Source organism: Manis pentadactyla, chromosome 7 (genome assembly GCF_030020395.1).
Source record: "Manis pentadactyla isolate mManPen7 chromosome 7, mManPen7.hap1, whole genome shotgun sequence".
In the NCBI taxonomy this organism is placed as follows: domain Eukaryota; kingdom Metazoa; phylum Chordata; class Mammalia; order Pholidota; family Manidae; genus Manis; species Manis pentadactyla.
The window spans coordinates 146,609,351-146,630,442 of record NC_080025.1 but is presented as its reverse complement, the minus strand read 5'-3'; the positions used below and the strand labels follow the sequence as shown (position 1 = coordinate 146,630,442).

Here is a 21,092-nt window from a genome sequence, read left to right as displayed (position 1 = left end):
GCCCTTCCTCGAGGCCCGGCCACCTGATCCCCTGGCCCCAGCACCCCCCAACTGCCCCTCTGGCCCCGGCCTGCCCCTGCTCTGAACGTCAGCAGTGGAGGGGCCGGCGGGGTCCACGTGGTGGCACTGATGCACTAGAACTGTGACCGCCGGTGACTCGACCTGAGATGTGAGCTCCTAAGAATCAAAGCTTCAAACGCTGTTGACATTGTCCCTTTACAATCTGTAACCGATTGGTAGAGACCAGGAGGAGGCAAGAGAAGCAGGGGAAGGGGTGAAACAGGGCAGGAAATAGAGGAGAAAGAATGAAGGGCTGGGCGGAAGAGGCCCTGGCATTCTCTGCAGGACGGTTTGTTCTTGAGTGCCACAGCGTCTCTCCCGAAGGACCTTCAGAGCAGAGTAGTTATGACAGTGAGGAAGGGAGAGGTGAGACCTCGACAGGAAGGGTGTGATCTGGAACGGGCGTGGAGGTGCCCGGGTGTGAGCCACAGGGCCGGCTGCCGTGGATGGTGGTTCCCCAGGAGGTAGGTGTGAATCAGACTGTGATTAAATCGGGCAATGGCCCCTCCAGACACTGTGGGCCCCCTCGGGGCCCACAGAACTGGAAACATTGGGAGAAGGCAGAGCCCCTGGGAGAACTGGGGTGCTAAGTGGATTCTGGGGGCAGCAGGGCTGAGGGGCTCCTGGGTGGGGGGGTGCCCTCCCAGGTCAGGGTTGGGGGCCATGTCCTTGCTGCCAGAACAGGGGACTCAGCAAATGCTTCTCATGGGGGTGAATTCAGAGACAGCTGAGAACATCTAAACATTTACAAATCTTGGTTAAAGGGATTCTAAAATGAGATAAAAAGGGGGTCTGGGCGACAGAACGGAGGCCACAGGAACAAACACACGTCAGCCAGTCCGCAGACATTGTTTAGTCGTGTAATTAAGTGAACTGAAGACTGACACACCTGTCCCTGAGCCTCCGAGTGAGCCACGCCCCTGCCCCTGCCTCAGAGCTGCCCTCGGGCGGGCATCTGCCCACACTGCCCTTGGGCCGGATCATAAATACACGCCTGCTACCTTATGCCCACAGAGCTAATAAAATAAAATAAAATAAAATAAAAAAATAAAAAAGTTATTTTGGATAACTTTTTTAAAAAATCGAATTTTATTTACCTCCCCTGATCCTAGATAATCTCAGACTGCTTCAAAAACAGAATCCACCCAGGGAGGTGAGGGTCTGGTCATGAGTGCCGCACCCCTCTCCACCTTCTTCCTGAGGGCAGAGTCCCCACAGGTTCAACTCTGGGGTGGCATCCTAAAGCAGGTGGGCGGCTGCCTGGTGACCACTGTGCAGGATGGTGCTCAAAAGGATGTCTGCTTTGGGCTCTGATTCACGTTTATCAGGCTCTGAAGTTCCCTGCTCAGGGATGCTGTGCTTGTAACTCACCAGACCCGGGAATTGGGGGTGACAGGTGGTGGCCACAGAGGCTGGGGAAACACCTGCGACTGGCTACAAGGGGAGGGGTGCCTTGGGGACTGGACCAGGGGGGAGCCATGTGCACAGGCTCTTGGCCTCTGGGAGAGAGCATATGGGGCACCCCAGCTCATGGGGAGGAAAGGCCGAGGGTGCAGGATCTTCACAAAAGAGTTGACGCAAGTCTTCACTCTCACGCCAAGAGTGGGTCCCAGGGTCCCCCCCCGCCCCTGGCACAGTCAGAAGCATTGATTTTATTTTGGGTTATAATTCAAAGGGCAAACGTGACCCAGCACCCTGGGACTTTAACTGTAATGCATTCTGCCCCACCTTGCAGGGCCTGTCTCCCCGTCTAAGTGTCCCCAGCCGGCTCTGGGGACCTTCACGGTGACAGGTGCACAGAGTGCTCAGCCACTAGGGGGCATCACCAACACAGCAAACACAGTCTAGGAGACAGGATTTACCTGGGACGACGACACGGTGATGTGATAGAATTTCCCTTGTCCTCCCTGCGGGATCGCTCTGATGAAGAAGAACTTCCGGCCATCCTTGGAGAACACTGGTTCTTCGTTCTGTGGACAGAAGCAATGGACAGAGTCTATTAAAAGGCTCAATTTTGTTTTGAAGAGGGGAAACGGATAAAACACAATTAGAGCTGCGTTTTCTAAGTGATCTGTGTGGGGCCTTTTCGCCTGGAAATCATGCATCACACCTTCAGTTTTCTAAGGCAGGAGGAGGAGGAATTCAGAGGCAACAGCCTGAGCAAAGGCAGGTAAAGGGCGCTGTGTGGTTTGTAAGGCACCACTGCCGAGAGGGGGCTTCATGGACAAGACCCCAGACCGGACAGGACTCAGCTCTTGGAGAACGAGGTTAGAGCTTGCCCCTGGGCTGTGGCCCATAGGAACCGGAGTGCACTGCAAAATCTCCCCTGGGGCTTTATTATCTACCGTGCAGAACATGATTCTGAACAACCCAAGCCTGATTTTGCCAAAAAGTGGATTCTGTTCTTTCATTTCTGTTCCCTGTTTAATAAAATCCATCTCACACTGAATATCCCACCGAGGAGGCAAATAGAGAGGAAGAGAAACTGTGAACAAAGATGAATGTGCTGCATTCTAAGATGCAGGTGAGAGCGAACAGTCCTCCCGGGGCCTCCCTGCTTCGTGCATTGTGTTAACCAGAGAAGGTGCCACACAGTCCGCTCACTGGTACGTGTTCACGTGGATCTATGGTCACCTTTCCCTGGAAACAGAATCAGCATTCCCAGCTGGCCCTGGGGGAGGGAATTCCAGGCTGGCTTCAGAAACAAGGGTGAAGCACGTTGCCACCATCTCTGCCCAGCCCCCAAAGGCCGAGCCGTCACAGCTCAGCCCCTGCCAGCCCCGGGCAGGCTGGCTGTCACCTGGGTGGGCGACAGGGATTTTGCTGCAGCAGCAGATCAGTTTGAAAGTGTCCATCCACAAACACCAATTAGTGAGCAAGACACATATTTTCTGATTCAAAGAGCTCCACGCTAAGGCAGGGATGAGTGCAAAACGGCAAATAAACCCCAGCTGGCATGAGGAACACTCATTTCCCTGTGGTGAACAAATACATGCAAATGCGATACGCCTGGAGAAATCAAACCCACATGTGATTGAAGTGACATTTAATCTTCATGAATATTTGCAATAAAATGAAACCTTTAGTCTGCAAATATTTATTTTTCTATTTAGAGTTAGAAGCATGGTATTTAAAAGTAGAGAAAATGGAAAAACTAGCAGTGAATTTGGCTTTTTAAATGGACTTCTGTTTGCCAATTGCAAGCTGGATATTGCAATATCAGTTGTCTGGGGAAATGTTTGCCCTTCTGGCAGAAAAGAATACTCTGAATAGATGTAAGAAATAATGAATTCTGTCCAGAAGCATCGTTTTTACACTGAGAAGGCCTCGATCATTTTAACGTCACCTTCGTATTGGTTAGTGGAATGTTCTGTGGTGGGCAGGTGAAGGAACCCTCTCTGAGACCTGCTTTCTCATGCAGTAAATGTGTTTTTTGTGAGAAAGTCCAGTGACTTGAGTAGGGGACTGGATTTTAGTCCTGGGGTTGCCTCTCCTGGTTTTGGGGGAACACATCTGGCCTCTGGGGAGCAGGAAATTTGTCACACGCTGGCTGGTTTCCTGGTCCCCATCACAGCATATTTACGAAGAAGGAGCCTTTCTGCGGGTGAGAAATGAAGGGCCAGCTACCGCAGTTTCCCTGCCAGGTCTTCTCATGGTTCAGAGGCACATCTTGTCTGATCCTCTAGCCTGAATTCTGAATCACAAAACCAAAACTCTGGCAGAAGAAGAAAGATAGTCAGAAATTGACTACAGGAAATTCTTCAACCCACACGACAGGTTCCAGGGCTCTACCCCAAGTGGCACTGGTGCTGGGGCAGGGCCCCAGGTGTGCTGCAAGGTCGCGGCAGCAAGGATGGGGTGGGTGTGGGTGTGGGGTTGCCTATCTCCCTGGAGTATTCCTGAGGAGAGGGAACGTCCTGGGTCTCTGCCCGTGGGCTGCCCTCCATGCCCGTGGCTTCTTGTTGGCTCAGGGGACCCTCTGTGAGGCCTCGGGAGGGAGATGGCAGCTCGGATAGAGGCCCCAGGATCGTGAGAGCTCACCCATTGCCCTGGCAACGAGGAATCAGGAGATGGGTTGCTCTAAGCAGATGGGTCTCCCCGGGGTGTGTAGGATGTCCCAGGCCCTGGTCTTCTCCTCGCATGACACTGTGCCCTGGGCCCTGTGGGGCAGGTAACTGTGACCCCATTGCAGTGGACGGGCCTGAAGTTAGAGCTTCGCTGGCAGCAGACAGCAGGTCAGCCTTAAGTAAATTTGTAACTCTCCCTTCAGAACCTCGTGACATCTCGATGGATATGAAAACACCACAGATTATTTTTGAAAAATAGAGCCCATGAGTTCTTTTATGAAAAATCCCTTCGGAAGGAAAGTCATGAGAAACTGTTGCAATTGGATTTTCCTACTGACCACAGTGCTGAGTGTGCCCATAGGAAACAGACACGCTGAGTGGTGCTTAGAGGGATCAGGGCCTCCCTGTCCTGGGGATGCTGCACCTGCCTGGGAGGTGTGGCGGCTGGGAGCTGGGGCTGCACGCCCGAGAGGAATCGGTCCCCTTACGGGACAGTCCTTCTGTCCTAAACTCAAGACGCATTTGCCAGTGGTTGCTTTGAAAATGCTAGATGTTTGATTAGGAAATGCTTTAAAGTTTACATTTTAAAAGCAGAAGAATTTTACTTTATGCTCCTTTTTAAGTATTGACTTGATTTTGCTTGGAAAGATCTAGTTTCCCAAATCTCACCCAGGCTGTCTGTTCAGTGGGTGGCTGGTGTTCTTAAGTGGCAGTGAGATGGGTGGTTGATAAATAAAGGAAAATCCTGGCCTGAGGGAGGTGGGCAGAGGAGGGCAGCCCTGCGGCCCCTGAACCACAGGCGTGCAGTCAGGCTGCTGGGCTTGCATATGGATACCCCAGTGGGAAGGCTGGGTGGCAGCAGTGGGTCCCGTGGACCCCAGCTTTCCAAAGCCTGTGTGCCCATAAAGAAACAAACTGCTGGCACCTTTCATAAGGCCTCTGTGCCTCCTCCCACCCAGATACAAACTGCAGTGAGGCCCAGGCCCGGCACTGCCCCCTCAATGCTGTTCCCTGCTCCCAGCCCCTCCAACAGTGGAACTTAACATCTCCTGAGCATACTTTGGGATTGCTTCGCTCACACTGTGGAATTCACATGCTCTGTCATCTTCTTCCTACACTGTAACATCTTTGAGAGCTGCTATTCCAGCTGACTCATTTAAAAAAATTTACTGAGGCCAATTTCACTTGGCACTTGGCACACTGTTCTCAGCAACACTACTTACAATCACCAAAAGATGGAATCAAGCCCCACGTCTATCTGCAGATAAGCAGATGTGGTGCATACATATGATGGAATGATTCACTTTTGAAATCCACAAAGCCTAGTACGGTGCCTGGCATGACCCGTAAGTGCTGAACAGATGGCTGTGCAGATAATGGATAGTTTTCCGGTACTTTCATTTCAGTCCCAGACATTCTGTCTGATATAAAGGGAACATCCCAACATGACTTTTGGTATCTGTGCTTTTACTGTTGGTCCAGGTGGAGGAACTTCCCAGCATAATTCTGGTGTAACACCAGCTAATATTTTGGGGTTTTCACGTACTCTTTCATTTTTGGTATCTTCTTAGCATGGACTTGGTACTCAAATTTGGACACAGGATCACAAAAGTGGGCATCTGGGTCACCCCTCTTTTGGATGCGATTTGTGTAGGGCAGGAAAATCTTTTTCATATTTAAAAGCAGTGTGTCCATTAATGAGGCCACCAGGCCTGAGATAATCGATGGAAGGCTGGACAGACCACTAATCCCACAGATGAAAGAGTGCACACCAGGCGCTTGCTGGAATGTTCATGCAGAGCCGGCGTGGACAGCTGTGTCGTCCGGCTTTGGTTGTTTTCATAAATGGGATCTAGCGCCTCCATAAAGGAGCGTACCCACGCCCTCGCCACCATAGTCCTTGAGTCAGATCTGGTTTGATTTTTCCCACAGATTTTCAGACAATTTTTATCTCATTAGGTTGGCTAAGAAGAAAATAAGCTTCCAGAATGTTCTCTCCCGGTCTTCCTGATGTCAAGATGTGGAATGAAACAAAAGTAACAAAGACAGGAAATCCAAGTGCCAGTATAGTTTTTTTGTGGACGTTTAATTTTTTCTGTCGTAGACTGAGTTCCGTGGGCCTCCTCCGCTCTCTGCTCTCCAGTCCCTAGAGTGCTCCGACTGCAGGTCTTGCTGGAGCGCGGGATGGGAACGAGGGCAGCTGATGTCAGGGCCCCAGGAAGGCTCACATGGAACCACAGCAAAGCCTGCCTCCAAGGAGACACCACGAAACCACACTGAGGAAAACAGGAATATGGGCCACGTTTCTGTTGCACAGTAGGTTGTACGTAGGTGACTTTTTGGACTCGTCATTTTAATTCACCACAAGGATGTCATCTCACTGAGAACTGAGACGTCACCAAATACGGGACGTTCTCAAGAGCAGTGATTTTCCTACCACCTTCCAGGGGCTCTGTGGTTCTCCAGGAGCACTCAAGAGCCCAGAGGGGCAAGGCAGAAGGGCCAACGGTGCCGTCCCCACCGAGCCATGCACGTGTGTCCGTGGGGTACTCTGGCAGGACTGAACGTGAGAAGCTGCTTTGCTATTGTGAAAACTTGGAAAGCCACTGCAGTGGTGGGTCAGGGCTGGGAAGGCGGGGATGTGGGGTCGTTACCTGCCGGTGGAGCCAGGCTTCACTTTCATCCTCGTGTTTCTGCAATGAAATAAGAGCATTAGAGGGAGGACTTCTTGCATGTATTACGTGTGTGACCAGCAGTGCAGAAACAATTTGATTCCCCTGCACGGTGGTTGCACAAGTACAGACAGTGTGGGGCCACTAGGGACATGCCCTCCCAGCTCTTCACTTTGTCTGGTATTGTGGCTCAGAGCCAAACACACATGTCCCTGAACAAGAAAAATGTCACTGTCCCCAGCAATGAAGACAAACCCACGGTGGCTAGGAATCCTTTGGAAGAGGGGCTTCTACAGCAGATGCTCGCTCACCACTGACCTCACCAGTGCCCATTTAAAGGCAAATCCAGGTGCTATGTTGTTTTAGGAATTTGCGTCTGTGTATGTGCTGATGTGTGCTCACAACTCTGAGCAGCACCCTGACAGACCAAAACAATAGAAGGACTTAAAACATACATGAAAAGCCCATCTCAGCATTGTTCAGGAAGACGTACACCAGAAGACAGAACAGAACCGACACACCCCGAGGCAGGGCAACTGGGAGCACGTCCTCTGGGGGCAGGGGCCGCCCCTGGCGCCGGCCTGGCCTCCGGACACCCAGGGATGCCTTCTCTGGGGGCTGCCAGGAAGCAGGTCCCTGTTGACATGCACAGGGTCAGGGGCACGGGTGACGGAAGAGCGGGAGGACAGACAGCCCCTGCTTCCAGCTGTGGGTGACTCTTTCCTGGCTCCCCTCGAGCAAGCCCATCAGAGTAACCCGGAATCTGCTCTAAATCATTAAAAAATATAGCAACCACTGGCCTGCCTGAGGACATGACTCTCGGGAACAGGTCACCTCCACTCACCTCAGAACCATACCCTGCAGCTCGTTAGGGCCCTGTCACTGCAAAGCTGCTTTGCAAGCCTTTTTCCTTTTTGTTCAGGAAATAAAAATTGAGGGCCAAAGAGTTTCTGAAAGATGATTTTTTTTGCCCAGCACTAGGGGCCCTGCCTCACAGGGCTGGACCGGGAAGGGTGGACGCACGGGGCGGTGGGGCGAGGGCTGGGGCGCGGCGTAGGCAGCTCCCTCGCTGGGCACGGGCTGGCCAGGCGCCGCCGACTTCTGTTCTTTCCTTCCTCCCTCCGCGCACCACGTCATCTTGCCTTCTCCGCTTCTGCCTCCGCTAACTGCGATGACGTCAGCCCGAAGCCCCCAGGGACCTTCCGTGATGGGCGTGACGCGGGCGGGGGCCGACCCGCTCTGGGCGGGGGGACACAGCCACGAGCAGTGCTGGCTCTGCCCAGGTCCTGGGCCTCAGGCCGCCCCCCGTCTCTGCATGTCAGCTGGGGGGTGAGCACGCTCCTTCGCGGCGCCGCAGCGGCCCGGGCTGTGGGAGCTGCACTTGGGTGAAGGCGGAGCGCGTTCAGGCGGCGCTGGCCTCGTTTGCCCAGAGCACTGGGCCCCGCTCCGCCCCGAGTCCCGCGGCAGTGCCGCACTCACCCACCAGGGGGCACCAGAGCGGAGGCCTGGATCAGCACGGGGCCCAGCGGCTTCCCGGCCAGGCCCCAGGGCTCAGGGACCTCCTGCCGCCCGTGCTTCCCGCCGTCGGACCCCGCACGCCCCCGTACCTTGGTGCAGACGCCCGTGGTGGCGTCGCAGAGGGTGAGGATGGACACGTTCTGCGCCCGGCTCAGCCAGTTCACGGCCACCTTGGTGCTGGTCGCCCACTTCACCATCGTGATGTAGTACTCCCTGGAACACGCAGGCGCTCGGGATTAGCCGCGGGCACCAGGGACGGCACGCCCCAGCCCCGGACTCGGGGACGGACACCCCCGTGACGCTCGCAAAGGGCTCCTCAGGAAGGCGCCCGGATAACGGGCTCCGACGGGGCGCCGGGCCACCGACCGGCAGAAACAAGACGGGCAGGAGTGTGTCTCTGAGCTGTTCCCTCAAGACTGGGACACAAAGCGCGTGTGCCGGGGGCCCAGCCGTCCCGTCCCCTGCAGGGTGATGGGCTCGGGTCTGTAAGTCGTGCTCCGGCTGTGCTGTCCTATCGCCCTATTTTCATGCCACAGCCCAGGGCAAATGCACACTTCACGTTGCTGGAAGCAGTGAGGGGGTCACACGGCGGCCGACAGCGCAGGAATCAGGAAGAATGTAGAGAGCACGGCACTTGGGGAGAGTTAAAGGTCAAGAGCAGCACCCCGGGCAGAGCTGAGGGAGGCTCTGCTTGCCTTTCCCCTCTTCTACCAGGACGAAATACCCAGGACGTTCTGTAGCTCATTAGGGAAACTGGTTCATGGCTGCGGGCATCGGCCGTGGGCATCAGGCAGACTAGGTTTTATCTCCCGGATGGCACATGCCTGCTTGTACCCAAACCTGAAATACCACAGTGTTCTGGGCAGCTAACTTGGCACAAGGGGGTACTGAGGCCTCCGGTAATTAATTCCATTACCCACAGCCTCCAAAAATGGTATTTTAGGAAAAAAAATTAGGAAGAAGGAAATGTCAAGAAAATAAGTACACAGGAGTAGCATCCTCAGGTGAACCCCAAGAGTGTCCTAGAGGCAACCCTGGCTCACCAGCCACCTGTCTATATCTATGATGAGATGAGTTGTTCAGAATGATTACTTTGTGGTCTTCCAAAGACCCTTTATTACTGAAGACCATGGCACATTCTCTGGACAATTCCTAGCTAGCAGGAAAGGGACCTCAGTGCAGTTAGCAGTGATTTTCAACAGAATTTCCTAAATAACCAGGTTATTTGAACTAGGCTTCAGTTAACCAGGAGAGTCAACTGCTGTGTCCCCTATTTCTCATATCTACCCGTCAATCAGTTTTCAATGACTGAACCTAAGTCAAGAGCACGTGGCACTCAGGCTGGTGAGGGCCTCTGACTCAGGCCCTCACCTGCCACGCAGCCGGGAGGGCAGGCCCCACAACTGCTCTTCGATGTCTTGGCGAAGCTACGGAGGACGTGGGTGGTGAGGATGTCATTCGGACATAATCCAGCTTTTATGGTTTTCCACCTTCTCATTACTGCGATTTTGGCAATATGGCTGTTTGTGTTCACACCATCTGCTCTGCAAGCCCACAGGCCCTGGGGAATCTGGGCTGGGTGCCTCCAGGATCTGCTTTCTCACCCTGGAAGGCAGCACGTCCTTCCACCCGAAGGCTTGCAGCGGCATTTATAGTGGTGGGTTTGATCACTTCCTGAATATTTGTAGGCAGAAAAACTCCCAGTTTGGGTCCTTAAAAATAACGGCAGGCTGTGCCCAGCCCTTGCTTCACATATAACACTTTTTATTTTTAAGTTATGTCATTAATGGTCTCTGGGTCCTGCTGGACAGGCGTTGAGGACAGACGGGCAGCTTGAGGGTCTGTGGGGATGGACACAGCCAACCTGTCTGCTCAGGCCAGGGGCCTGTCTGGAGCGGGCATTCATGCAGTCTAGGGTGTGTGACATCACAGCGACAAGCTGCTCTCACTCTACCAGCGAACATACGTCACCTGGACGAAACCAAGGGAAACATGTCAGGTCTGGAATGACCATATCTCGGGGCCTCTGTACGAATTTGGGAGGATCCTATTTTCATCTCCAATTTGTTGGACACAGTCATTCATCCTGTGCCTCTTCCTAGTTTTTATGGTGTTCTTTTGTACAATCTTCATATTGGTGAAATATGAAAGAAAATTATTCTGACCCTGGTCGAAGAGCAGGAAGGCAGATTTTCCCCAAGACCATCACGACAGTGTGGGGCTTCTCAGAGCAGTGTCACAGTGGGAGAGAGACTGACCTCAACTCCAAATATGACAAGGTCAGGTGGGGATTTACAGCCGAGGAGCGGGTGGGTCAGTGGGGTGGAAATGACCCAGAGGAGACACCAGAGAGGATGCACTTCCGGCTAAACCCACCTAAGAGGATTCTGGCTGCAGGTGTGCTGGGGTGACCCATGTCAGCTGGGGAATGGTGGTGTTGAGAAATTGATCAGATATCCAGAGTGGGGATCCCGGTGGAGCTGACTTGGTGGGTGCTGGCTTCAGCGGAGTGGTGCGGCCATGCGCACCGAGGCCAAGCGTCGCAGCCTCCCTGGGAATCGGGGCCTGACTACAGTTTGGTCGGAGGGAGCGACAACAAGCTATTCTCAATGTCTCCATTTCCTAACTGGGTATGGGAAACATTATAATTGGAAATAAATGGATGAATGCAAACCTTCTTTTTTGGTAACAAACCCCTCAGTAATGCCTTTGGAACAATTCACACAAGAACCACATAAGCTGCGTGCTGGTGGGCAGCAGGGGGATGGGCTGGGCGGCACAAGACTGTGGGGCCTACGCAACCGTTCAGTGTTCGTGTTGGAAGTCCTTGGCCAGGAACGCGGGAGTGCAGGGGCCAGCCTCTCGCGGGGCCGGAGGGCATCCAGGACACCGGTCTGGGAAGGGCAGCCCCACACCATCGAGGGTGAGTGACAATCCGTGTCTCTCCTTTTTTTTTGCCTCCCTAAATTGTAATATGAGGCATGTTGTACAAAGGAAAAAAAAAATGATCTCACTACAAATTAGGGCAGTTACACGCGGACCCACTTTCTGAGATTCTGCGGGGCCTGGCTGGGTGGGGCCCGTGGGTGACGGGGCAGACACAGCTCCCTGGGGGCTCTGAGCTTGGTGCCACAGCTCGTTTTCTATGAAACTCAGGTCCCTCATTTACAGGGAGCCCGAATCCCTTATTTTACTTAGAACCTGTGATATAAATTTAAAAAGCAAATGGAAAACTTCAGAAATTTTAGAAATAATAGTGAGGAATATATTTTAAAACTCTTGAAACAATAAGAATCACCAAGGACTTTGTGAAGGTCACATAATGCCTCTGGGCACGTAATCGGTGCCTCTTCATAGTCAGGCAGCCCCAGATCGCTGCGGCCCATGAAACACTTGGGGAACTTCCTCCAAGCCCCTTCAGAATTCACATTGTCGCAGGACTTGTGAGTGACCCCGCATCTCAACATGCCCTGGTTCCATGAACTGCACCAGTGACCAGGCTTGACACCAAATGTTTTGGTTGTTCAAAAAAAAAATCAAGTCAACTTGCAAAGGCAAAGCTCTGCCGAGAATGGGGCGCCCGAAAAGGCGAGCTGGCTGCCTGGGTGTGGGGTGTGCAGCTCCGCACAGAAGGGGCACTGCGGGCGGGACACTGGGCTTGCTTGGGAAGGCCCTGTAGTCATACCTGATGGCCACGGAAAGGAAAAATAACTATCGCTCTGCTTCGTGAGGCCTTCCCTACGCAGAAACCTGTATGTAGGAAGAAAAGTTCCAGTTCCTAATGTATTTTCCATTTCTCCTGATTTCAAGGCCCTTAGTTAGTGGTTATATGCAGGGCAGAAGGGGGAGACGCTGGCTGTAAGGCTAGTGCCAAGGGCCAAAGCTGTGCCCGCAACACATTACTGTTGATGACACGGGGAGGCTGCATTTGGTTGTCCCACAGAGCACGTGCACGTGGCCAGAGCTAGTGTAGATGCCACGAACTGGGAGTTCCTGCACAGCCGTGCCTGGGTAGCGAAGAAGGCAGCCTTTGCCCACCTGGGGCTAATGTGCCTATAAAGACACAAAGAAGATGGAAAGTCACATCACTAGTAAAAATGGATGCACTGAAAGTCCCCAGCTGTCACACAGAGGGAGGCAGGTGGAACCGAGCGGTAGGCTGCCCAGCTGGGCTTCGCCATGTGGGACGAGCCATGGGCAAGCAGGAGGAAGATGTTTTCTCTTCCTCATCTTATCCCTCCTCACAAACACTGGGTTTGCGCCAGCCAGATGTCTGGGGAGACAAACCTTTACCACCTTGGTGCTACAGAAGAGCGTAACTTGTCATGGAAACCCACTGACTTAGAATGTCACAAAAAAATTCAAAAGAAAGCAGAAAACCTCAACTTGGCCCCGCAGAGGTTGCACCCAATGGATGTGCATCGGGCTGCCTTCCTGACCCACATCCTCTGTGAAGGCTGCAATCACCTCTCCTTCCTTTAAGCTTTTCCAGCACCTACTGTTCATGCTGTCCTGTTTCAAATCATCGCGTATTACCAATTCTTTACAATCCCAAGTTAGCAGGGTGGGAGCTGCAAGAGGCAAAGGGCTATGGGCATGCCTCTCACCAGCTGCGACCAGGACCAAGGCGTGGGTCCCTACAGAAGAAATGCATGCAGTTCTTAGGGGCTGAGTAACACTCCCTCTCAATGCGGGAAGGGGAAGCGCTGGTGGGTGGGAGCACACAGAGGGACATTATAAGGAGGAACTCAACCCCGAGGAAGGGGCCGTCATCAGAGCTCGCCACACCGCTGGAGGTGAGATTGCCAAGAGAGGCTGAGCAGAGAGACTGCGAGCCCAGGGAGCTTCCCCATCAGCGCTTAGTGCCCGGCAGACTCGGGCCCAGGGGTGGGCTGTGGGGCGGGCCAGTGCATAGGATTGCTCACAGTCTGTGGGGAGACACACAAACAAACCACTGATTCTGGTGCAGGGTGAGGAATGAGCTAACAGTAGGGTGCAGGGTCCATGTGGAGCATGTGGGGGCACATTTGTTGAGAAGCACAGCTGGGCTGGGAAAATGTTACAACCTTCCCCCAACCTCCAGCCAAAGAAGCCTCCAAACCAAAACATGGTGGCTTTTCCTGGTGAGCAGCGTATGAATTTTTCATTAGTCCATTTGTTTGCTATAAAATATTAATCGAGCATCATCTCTCTTACAGGGATCAGTGTCACTTCTCGGTGTTCCAAATCCTGGCAAAGGTTCTGACAGTTGCATGGCAACAAAGGGCAAGGGAACAAAAAGCCTGCTTATCCAGTGAAATAAAGAGCCTGCAATTAACCCTGGCATTTTGCAGCAATGTTTATTCCATGGATCAAGCTAGAGCAAAAAAATACTAAGGAATAAATTAAAAAAATAAGATATTCTTTAACAGAAGCCTTCGTTGAGCAAACTGAAATGACACCAGATACTAAATGCTGGGATGATAAAGTGTAGGGCTCCACGCCTGAGCCCTCAGCAGCCCATAACTGCATAAAGTATCTCAGGTAGATGGCACTTGGCAAAGTCCAAGAAGCATGTGCCCATGAGATGAATCACTATCTGGTGTGCATTTCCACAGCTCTACTTCCAGTGTAGGAATAGACTGTCCTCTTTCCCTTCCATCTGAGGATGGGATGGCTACCCTGCAGGGCCAGCTGTCAACACGAGGGAGAAGGACATGAGAGGGACGGTCATCTTAGCGACTGTGGAGCCCTTATTCAAGAGTTTATATGCTTTGAACATGAAAGGACCTGTTCACTAGGAGATGTGGAGGCAAATCTCATGTGGTCCCTTCTCTGGCCTTTCATTTTCCTACACTCAGCACCCAGCCATTTGTCCATCAGTCTGTTCATCCTTCCGTCCGTCCATCCATCCACCCTCCACCCACCCACCCATCTGCCCTTCCTCCATCCATCCATTTTTTACCCATCAGCCATCCACCCACCCACCCCGGACCTGCCCACTTACTATGGCTCAAGCACCGACCAAGCACCTCCTGTGACCCCAGTGGCTGGCACTGCAGGCAGCATGTGGGCCTCTGCCCTCAGATGAAAGCTGGGGGCAGCCCCTTTCCCTGTGTGTAAGGATCCTACGGGCCCTCGTCACAGACGCCAAAGCCCAGCGCGGGTGCAACAGTGTCAGGTGGCGCTCTGGCCTATGTCCGGCAAGGGCAGAAGGGCCAGCAGGGAAGGCTCACCTGGAGGCCATCTGTGACTCGGCTGATGGCACGGAAGTGCAGCCTCAGCCTGACCGCAGCCGCACCGCAGGGCGAGGGGACAGGCTTTCCTCCCAAAGCCCGGCCTCGGGCGGGAAGAGCGCAGCGCCGTGGACCCGCCTGGCCGACCGCCCTCTCAGCCCTGCCAGGGGAGGGGCGGGTCTGCCACCCGCGGGGCCCTCTTGGCCACACCGAGCAGGGTGCCTGGAACCCAGGGTGCTCACACCGATGGCGGGAATACAAGTGCACACAGCTGGGCGGGCGGGCGGGCAGGGCCCTCCTGGAAGCTGGGGTGGCTGTGTGGACGGGGCAGAAGCAAACGGAACGGTACACCGAGGGACGCGCTTGGAAGCCTGGATTCCAGGCCTGGCCCCGTGATGAACCAGCTGTGGCTCTGAACAAGCCACCCACCTTCAGGGGGCCCCCCCTCCTCCATAAACTGTGGCGGAAGCAGGAGGCAGACTTTCAGAGCTCTTCCGTCAATGGCCAAAGGAAATGGAAGCCGTGAAGAAGACGGGAGCCAGGGGCTGATGGCCCGTAGTGGAGGGTGTGGGTCCCGCCTGCTCCTAACTAGCGCATGCCTGGCACGTGTAAAAACACGAGGGTTGGTAAATTCTCCCGAACCCCATTCCCCTGCAGGTGCCATCAGATGCAGGCCCTGGATTTGCTGGCTGCAGCCACAGGGAGACCTACCCATCCCTGTGGGTCCACCATCATCAGGCTTAACCATCCTTGTAACATGGCCTCGAAGAACCTTGTCCAGCGTGTTGCTGACATCTTCAAACGTCAACGCTGTTTTGCTGGATGAAAGAGCTTGTTGGCCAACAGAGGTGTCATATTTATAGGGACGGGAAAGGCAGAATCACATTTTACTTTCCTGGTATCTCCTGCTATGCGCAAGCCCACCAAACAGCCAGTCATTCCTTGCATACCCAGTTGGAGTGCTCTCAGGACAACCTGGCTGCCCTTTCATACACGGCTACAGCAAGGCAGAACGTGTTTCCCCACCAGCAACCTCGGTATCCAGACATCTCAGACTCAGATCTCCAGGCTTCTAAAGCACTGGACATTCTAGTGATGAGGTCATAGAAACCGGTGATCGCCAATAACTTTTCCAGTGCATCAGCTGAACGAAGATCTGTCCTTTCTGCAGGCTGAGCTTCTGCATGCAGTCACACGAGCGCTTCCTGTCCTCGCAGGTAACAGACCACACCCCTGACCTCACACTGTAAATGCAAAGCCGTCTGGTTGAGCCAACCCCCTTCAACTGCTCCCTAAGATGAACTCATTTGAATATTTAGGTACCCAAGTCATAATTTCAACACTGAGGTAGAAATAGGGATAGGCAGAGCCCTGAGGGCCACAGAGAGCATTTATGTATCCGGGATTTATGTCCAGAACAATTTCAGAGAAATCTGGAAGTCAAATTCAGATACAACAAGTATCTTCCCAGAGTCACTGATACAAACACCAGAATGGAAATATGTTAGTAGAATGGTGGGTTTAGGGTGGGGGGAGGCAGAATCTTTACTGTGAAAATGAGGTAGTTCTTCCATCCCAGGGGAGGCCTATAGCTACAGAGAAGGGCTTCTCTGCCTTGACCACACCTCAGAATCACCTGGGGAGCTTCTGGGACCCGCGGGCTGCACCCCTGATGAAGGAAACCAGGAAGGACACCGACTGCCATTAGATCCTCCCCTTTAGTTCCATGCCACCTGCAAGTTCTGGCCCAGCGTGAAACATGGGAGGTGAGACAGCTCTTGAACAATGACAGGAGCAGTGAGCTAGGTGTCAGGGGTCTTGAGCTCAAGCCTGGTTCTTTCCCTGATTAAAAATGCAGCTATGGGCAAGTCACATGGTGCTGGGGGTGGTCATGGTGATGATGGAGGTGGTGGGGATGGGGGTGGCAGAGATGATGGCATTATAGCTGTTGATGGCAATGTGGCTCAAGTCATTTGGAAGGAGGACCCTGTTTTTCTGTGATGTTCCAGTTGCTCTGATCACCCCTGTCTTCCCCCAGTACCCAGTAAAGGCATGTATTGGATTCAATACACCAATCTCCCAGCAGGCCCAAATTCTGTATAACTGAGCAGAAAGAAGACTGTGTTTCCTCTCTGGCCAGGATGGAGTGTGTCACGGGCACTGCACGCGAGGAGGAGCCCAGAGCAGAGGAGGCGTGAGAATGCAAGTGTCCTGGGCATCTGCAGAAACCCGGAGCCTTCGTGCACAGGCAGGAGGAGGAGCTGCACATGCCCACTGGGTATTCTAGGTCTTCACATATGCTGAGTGGAAGAAAGAAGCAAATCGACATAGACACATGTAAACTGATCCGTCTCTATGTATCTCAGTGCCATTTGTGTAAGTAGGTATGCACACACACGAACTGTACGTGCTTCACAAGCACAACAGGAAGACAGGGTGCTCAGATCCATTTCAAACAGGTGCCTGTGATGTGGGGGCTTGGGGAGGTGGGAGCAGGGAATAAGGTCAAAAAAGAACAAATAAGTAAATAAAGGAGAGGCCGTGCATGGAGTTGCACAGGGTGCTGGGACCTGAGCAGATGTGCATCCCGGGTACAGGAGACCAACACGAACGAACCGACGACAGGGAGACGAAGCAGCAGAGAGAGGCTGTGGGCCTCTTCCAGGCGGGCAGGGGAGCCCCTCCTTGGCCCAGGCGCATCAGGACACAGCACCGGGTGTTCTTGGCGATGTAATTCCCTACAGCCCACTGCTGCCGGGCAGTCGGGAGGGACCCACAGGGCTGGCAGCTGTACTGCATCTGAGTGGATATTTGGAGGAGAAGAAAGGCTCATATTGGCTCAGCGTAACCGTTCTTCAAAGGGATCCAGCCAGGTATCTGCACATCTTAACCACCCACCAGCTCAAGAGCTCTGGAAAAGCCCAGGACCCCAGAGACAGTCATGTTTTATGGCTGCAGCTGGGTTTCTGGGGGAGGGTGTAAGACCCACACCAGGCGGTGTGTAATGCTCCCCACTGAGCTGTTCCGCTGGTAGCAAACGTTGTTTGTCCTTTCCTGGAGACGTTGGGGGTCACTCTTCTCAGCTTAGCAAAGCATGGCTGCCCTTCCTTCACCCTGGTCACTGGGATCACCATTCCTAGCTGGCTTTAACCTAAAGTGTTCCAAGATGGCCTTAAATCTTGCACCAGGAATCCTGTGCCGGCCGGTGGCTCTGTGAAGCCATCCTGAGCATTTGCCAGGTGTGCCTTCTACCACATCATTAGGGGCTTGATCACGAGTCGCTGAGGCTCTCTGGGCTGGGAGTGGCCAGATGGAGAGGCCATCCCGGCACCAAACACCCTGCATGGCACAAGTCGGTGACCAGTGATCGGCTAGTGTTTGCCAAGTGGAAGGATTTGAAAGCCCCAACATCATTTCCCCATATTGGGGGATCCTTGGAGGGGAAGTCAGGTCACTTGACAAATGAGGGATTTAGAAATTCCTGGTCTAAAGGTTCATCAGTGATAGATGGAATGTTTATTTCTTCCTCTTCATGGCTCCTGGCCTCCGGCTGAGAGCGACCCCTGGACTTCCAGAACTCTCTGCACCTGGAGGCAGTGCAGGGAGTTGGGGGTAAGACCGACCTGGAACCAGCCCAACTGGTTTGAGCCCCAGTGCCGGTACTGGTTATGCCCTGTGTGGATTCAGACATATTCCTTAACCTCTGTGGTCCTCAGACCACGGCTGCAGAACGAGGAGATGGTGGGGCCTCCATCACGGTGGTGTGCAGGGTGCACAGTCTGCTGGGGGCTGAGCGAAACTGCTCAGCAGTGTTGCCCGTGGGCCTTGCCCTGGAGGGGCGGCAGAGGGACCAACGAGAGGGAAAGCAAGCCAGCAAATCTGGAAGCCCAGTGCGCAAGGAAGAAAGCCACTTGTCATGGTGCCGGGGTCAGAGTTTCACAGTCCAGCATCCCACACACTACCGATGACACTCAGAGCCACAGCACCTCATCCAGGAAGCCCAGCCCGTGCCCCCCTGCTTCTCTGTAAGGCTGGGCCCGGGAACTTTTGCCTCCCCTGCAGCGTCCTTCATTGGAGATGGCAGGTGCCATCAGTGGCTAAAATTTTAAATTCTGGTTCTTCGACATGTCCCAGGACAGCCGAAGAAATCTCAATTCTCTAGAATCCTATGGAAAATCTGGGCCAAAGATTTCAAGGGTAAATCTGACCCACCCATTCAACGAAGGTTTACTGAGCTCTTCCCATGTGCCAGGCCTGCTCCAGAGAGATCAGGTCCACACAAAACAGGCCCTCAGCCTGGCCTCATGGACTTGACCTCCCGGGCGGTGGGTGGGGAAGGGACAGTCAGGCAGAGTGCAGACTGTCCTGGTGGGACGGGGCCTCCGAAGGAGCCAGAACTCGGAAAGAAAGGCAGGGGGTGCGGGGCTGCACAGGGTGTGCAGGGATGTCCCAGGTCTGGTCGGGACCTGGAGGGTGGGCGGGGCTGAGCCCGGTCAGGTGGGAGGGACTTTCCAGGCAGAGGGTGTGCCCAGCAAAGGCCCTAAGAAGGGGGTGATCCCGGCATGTTTGCGGGGTGGGAGAGGTGGGGTAGAGGTTTGGAGTGGCACTAGCAGGCTACTTGGGGATTTTAGGCCGTGGTGGGAAGTCTCTTACCCTGAGAGCAGAGGGCGCCCTGGTCTGACACAGTTGACAGGCTTGTGCAGGGGGAGGGCGGGGAGGGCAGGGAGAGCGGGGATACCGGTAGTGGAGGGGAGTGTGCTGGCAGTCAGGCCAAGGGGGGGTGTGTGTGTGCACACGCAGATGCTGGGCACGCCAGGGGAGGATCCCGCAGGCCAGGAGGAGATGGGGCTGCCCTGGACTGAGATGTAGGGCTGCCGGGAAACAGGTTTTAGGAGACGGGGACTGGGTTCAGTTGGGTTGCTGTTTAGAGACTGTTGGGAAAGATGTCTGTGAAGAGGCAAAGGGATCTCCGGGTCTTCTTCCCAGCAAGGCTCATGGGTCAGGTGCCCCCAAGGTCACCGTTTAAGGCCTTGCTGGACCTGTAACCTGGCACTTATTCTTGTGTTTCTTTGTTAAACTGTCCACGTACACCTAGCTTCTCAATACCACTTCATTGGGTCCCGTATTAATGGGTTAAATAAAACCTTTGACACATGTTCATGAATTTGCCTGGAAAACCACAATTGCCCAGGTGACGTGGAGATGTTGGGTAGGCAGTCAGGTATGTGAACCAGAAGCTCTGAGCACAGGTGGGGGCTGAGCTCCGAAGCTGAGAGTCCTCAGCATGTGCAGCCAAGTGCAGTCAGGAGACGGGGTGACCAAGTGAGCCAGCCCCAGGCTATGTGCAGAACGTCTAATTTTCACAACCACGCATGAGACTGATCACTTTTATTACTAACTTTTATCTCCACTTCACAGATGAGGAAACAGAGGCAGGAGTGGTGGCCTAACTTACCCAAGACCACAGGATAGGATTTGAACCAGGCAGTTGACTTGAGAACCTTACTCTGAACGAGTGGGTCTCAATCTGGGCACCTCTCGCAATGAGCAGAGATTGGCTGTCACAGCTCGGGGTGGGGGACCCCCGGCACCCAACAGCTAAGCCAGAGATGCTGCTAACCATGCAATAATAGCCAGGACGGCCCTACAGTAAAGGGTTCCCGGGCCCAAAACATCATAGCGCCAGGTTGAGACAACCTGTCCTGAACCGCGTCTACCACCTGCAGCCGAGGCTGGCCTACTTTCCGTGCCCCCCCACATCTTCACAGCCCTTCTCACGCCTGCAATTATTCACTAGCTTGTAACAGTTGGTTCGAAGTCCACAGGCCCCTCCATGTCGTGAGCACCACGTCTGGTTCCCACTAAATTCCCAGCGCCCGGTCTACTGGCTGGCACACACTAAACACCCAGTAACAGCCATTCACATGTTGTCTACAATTTCTGCTACATCTCGGCTCACTTTTAAAAAATCTCAAGGGTGGGTGACAGAGAAGGAGTGTGAGAGAGCACGACATTCATGGGCGACGGATTTATACTGCATATGGAAGGCACTACTGCTTTTATCCTAGGAAATCGGGGCCGGCAGAAAACCTGACACCAGTATCCAGACTTCAAACCCTGACGGAGGCTAATTTCTCATCGTCCTTGAAGCTAATCAAGCCTGCGGAAACAGCATCACCAAATTGAGCAAACGAGATTTTCAATTAACTCAAACAGATGGCTTAAATTTTCCAGGTGACTTTCCATATCAATTCAGGGAGTTTGCTGGACTGGGTCCCAGGAGGCCTGGCAGGGAGGGGGCTGGAAGGAAAACAATGGAATATATGGGTCTTTTAGAGAGAAGACAAAACTCTACACTAGCCTCAACTTTTCTTCCATCCCAGCAAAAATATCAGCAACCACGTTAATTCAACTCCTTTGAGCAGCACACAAAAAGGGCCCAGTCTCCAAGGGGAGCCGGGTTCATCAACCTCTGGGGAGACTGTGACCCTCCGGCATGACAGACGAGACCAACCCTGGGCAGGGGCAGAGGTGGCAGAGGCCCTGGAATTCTGGGCCTG

At 53.6% G+C, this 21,092-nt stretch overlaps 1 protein-coding gene across 5 annotated transcripts in view; it reads right to left on the bottom strand.

Moving 5' to 3' along the window:
• DPP6 (dipeptidyl peptidase like 6) overlaps window positions 1-21,092 on the bottom strand; it is an 839,060-nt gene that overhangs the window by 68,320 nt on the left and 749,648 nt on the right. For all 5 annotated transcript variants that reach the window (XM_036899605.2, XM_036899607.2, XM_036899604.2 and 2 more), the window contains exons 11-13: window positions 8,407-8,530; window positions 6,782-6,820; window positions 1,923-2,030 (exon numbers count right to left, since the gene is read on the bottom strand). In XM_036899605.2, the coding sequence (XP_036755500.2) occupies window positions 1,923-2,030; window positions 6,782-6,820; window positions 8,407-8,530 (271 nt within the window). The remainder of the gene's footprint in view (window positions 1-1,922; window positions 2,031-6,781; window positions 6,821-8,406; window positions 8,531-21,092) is intronic.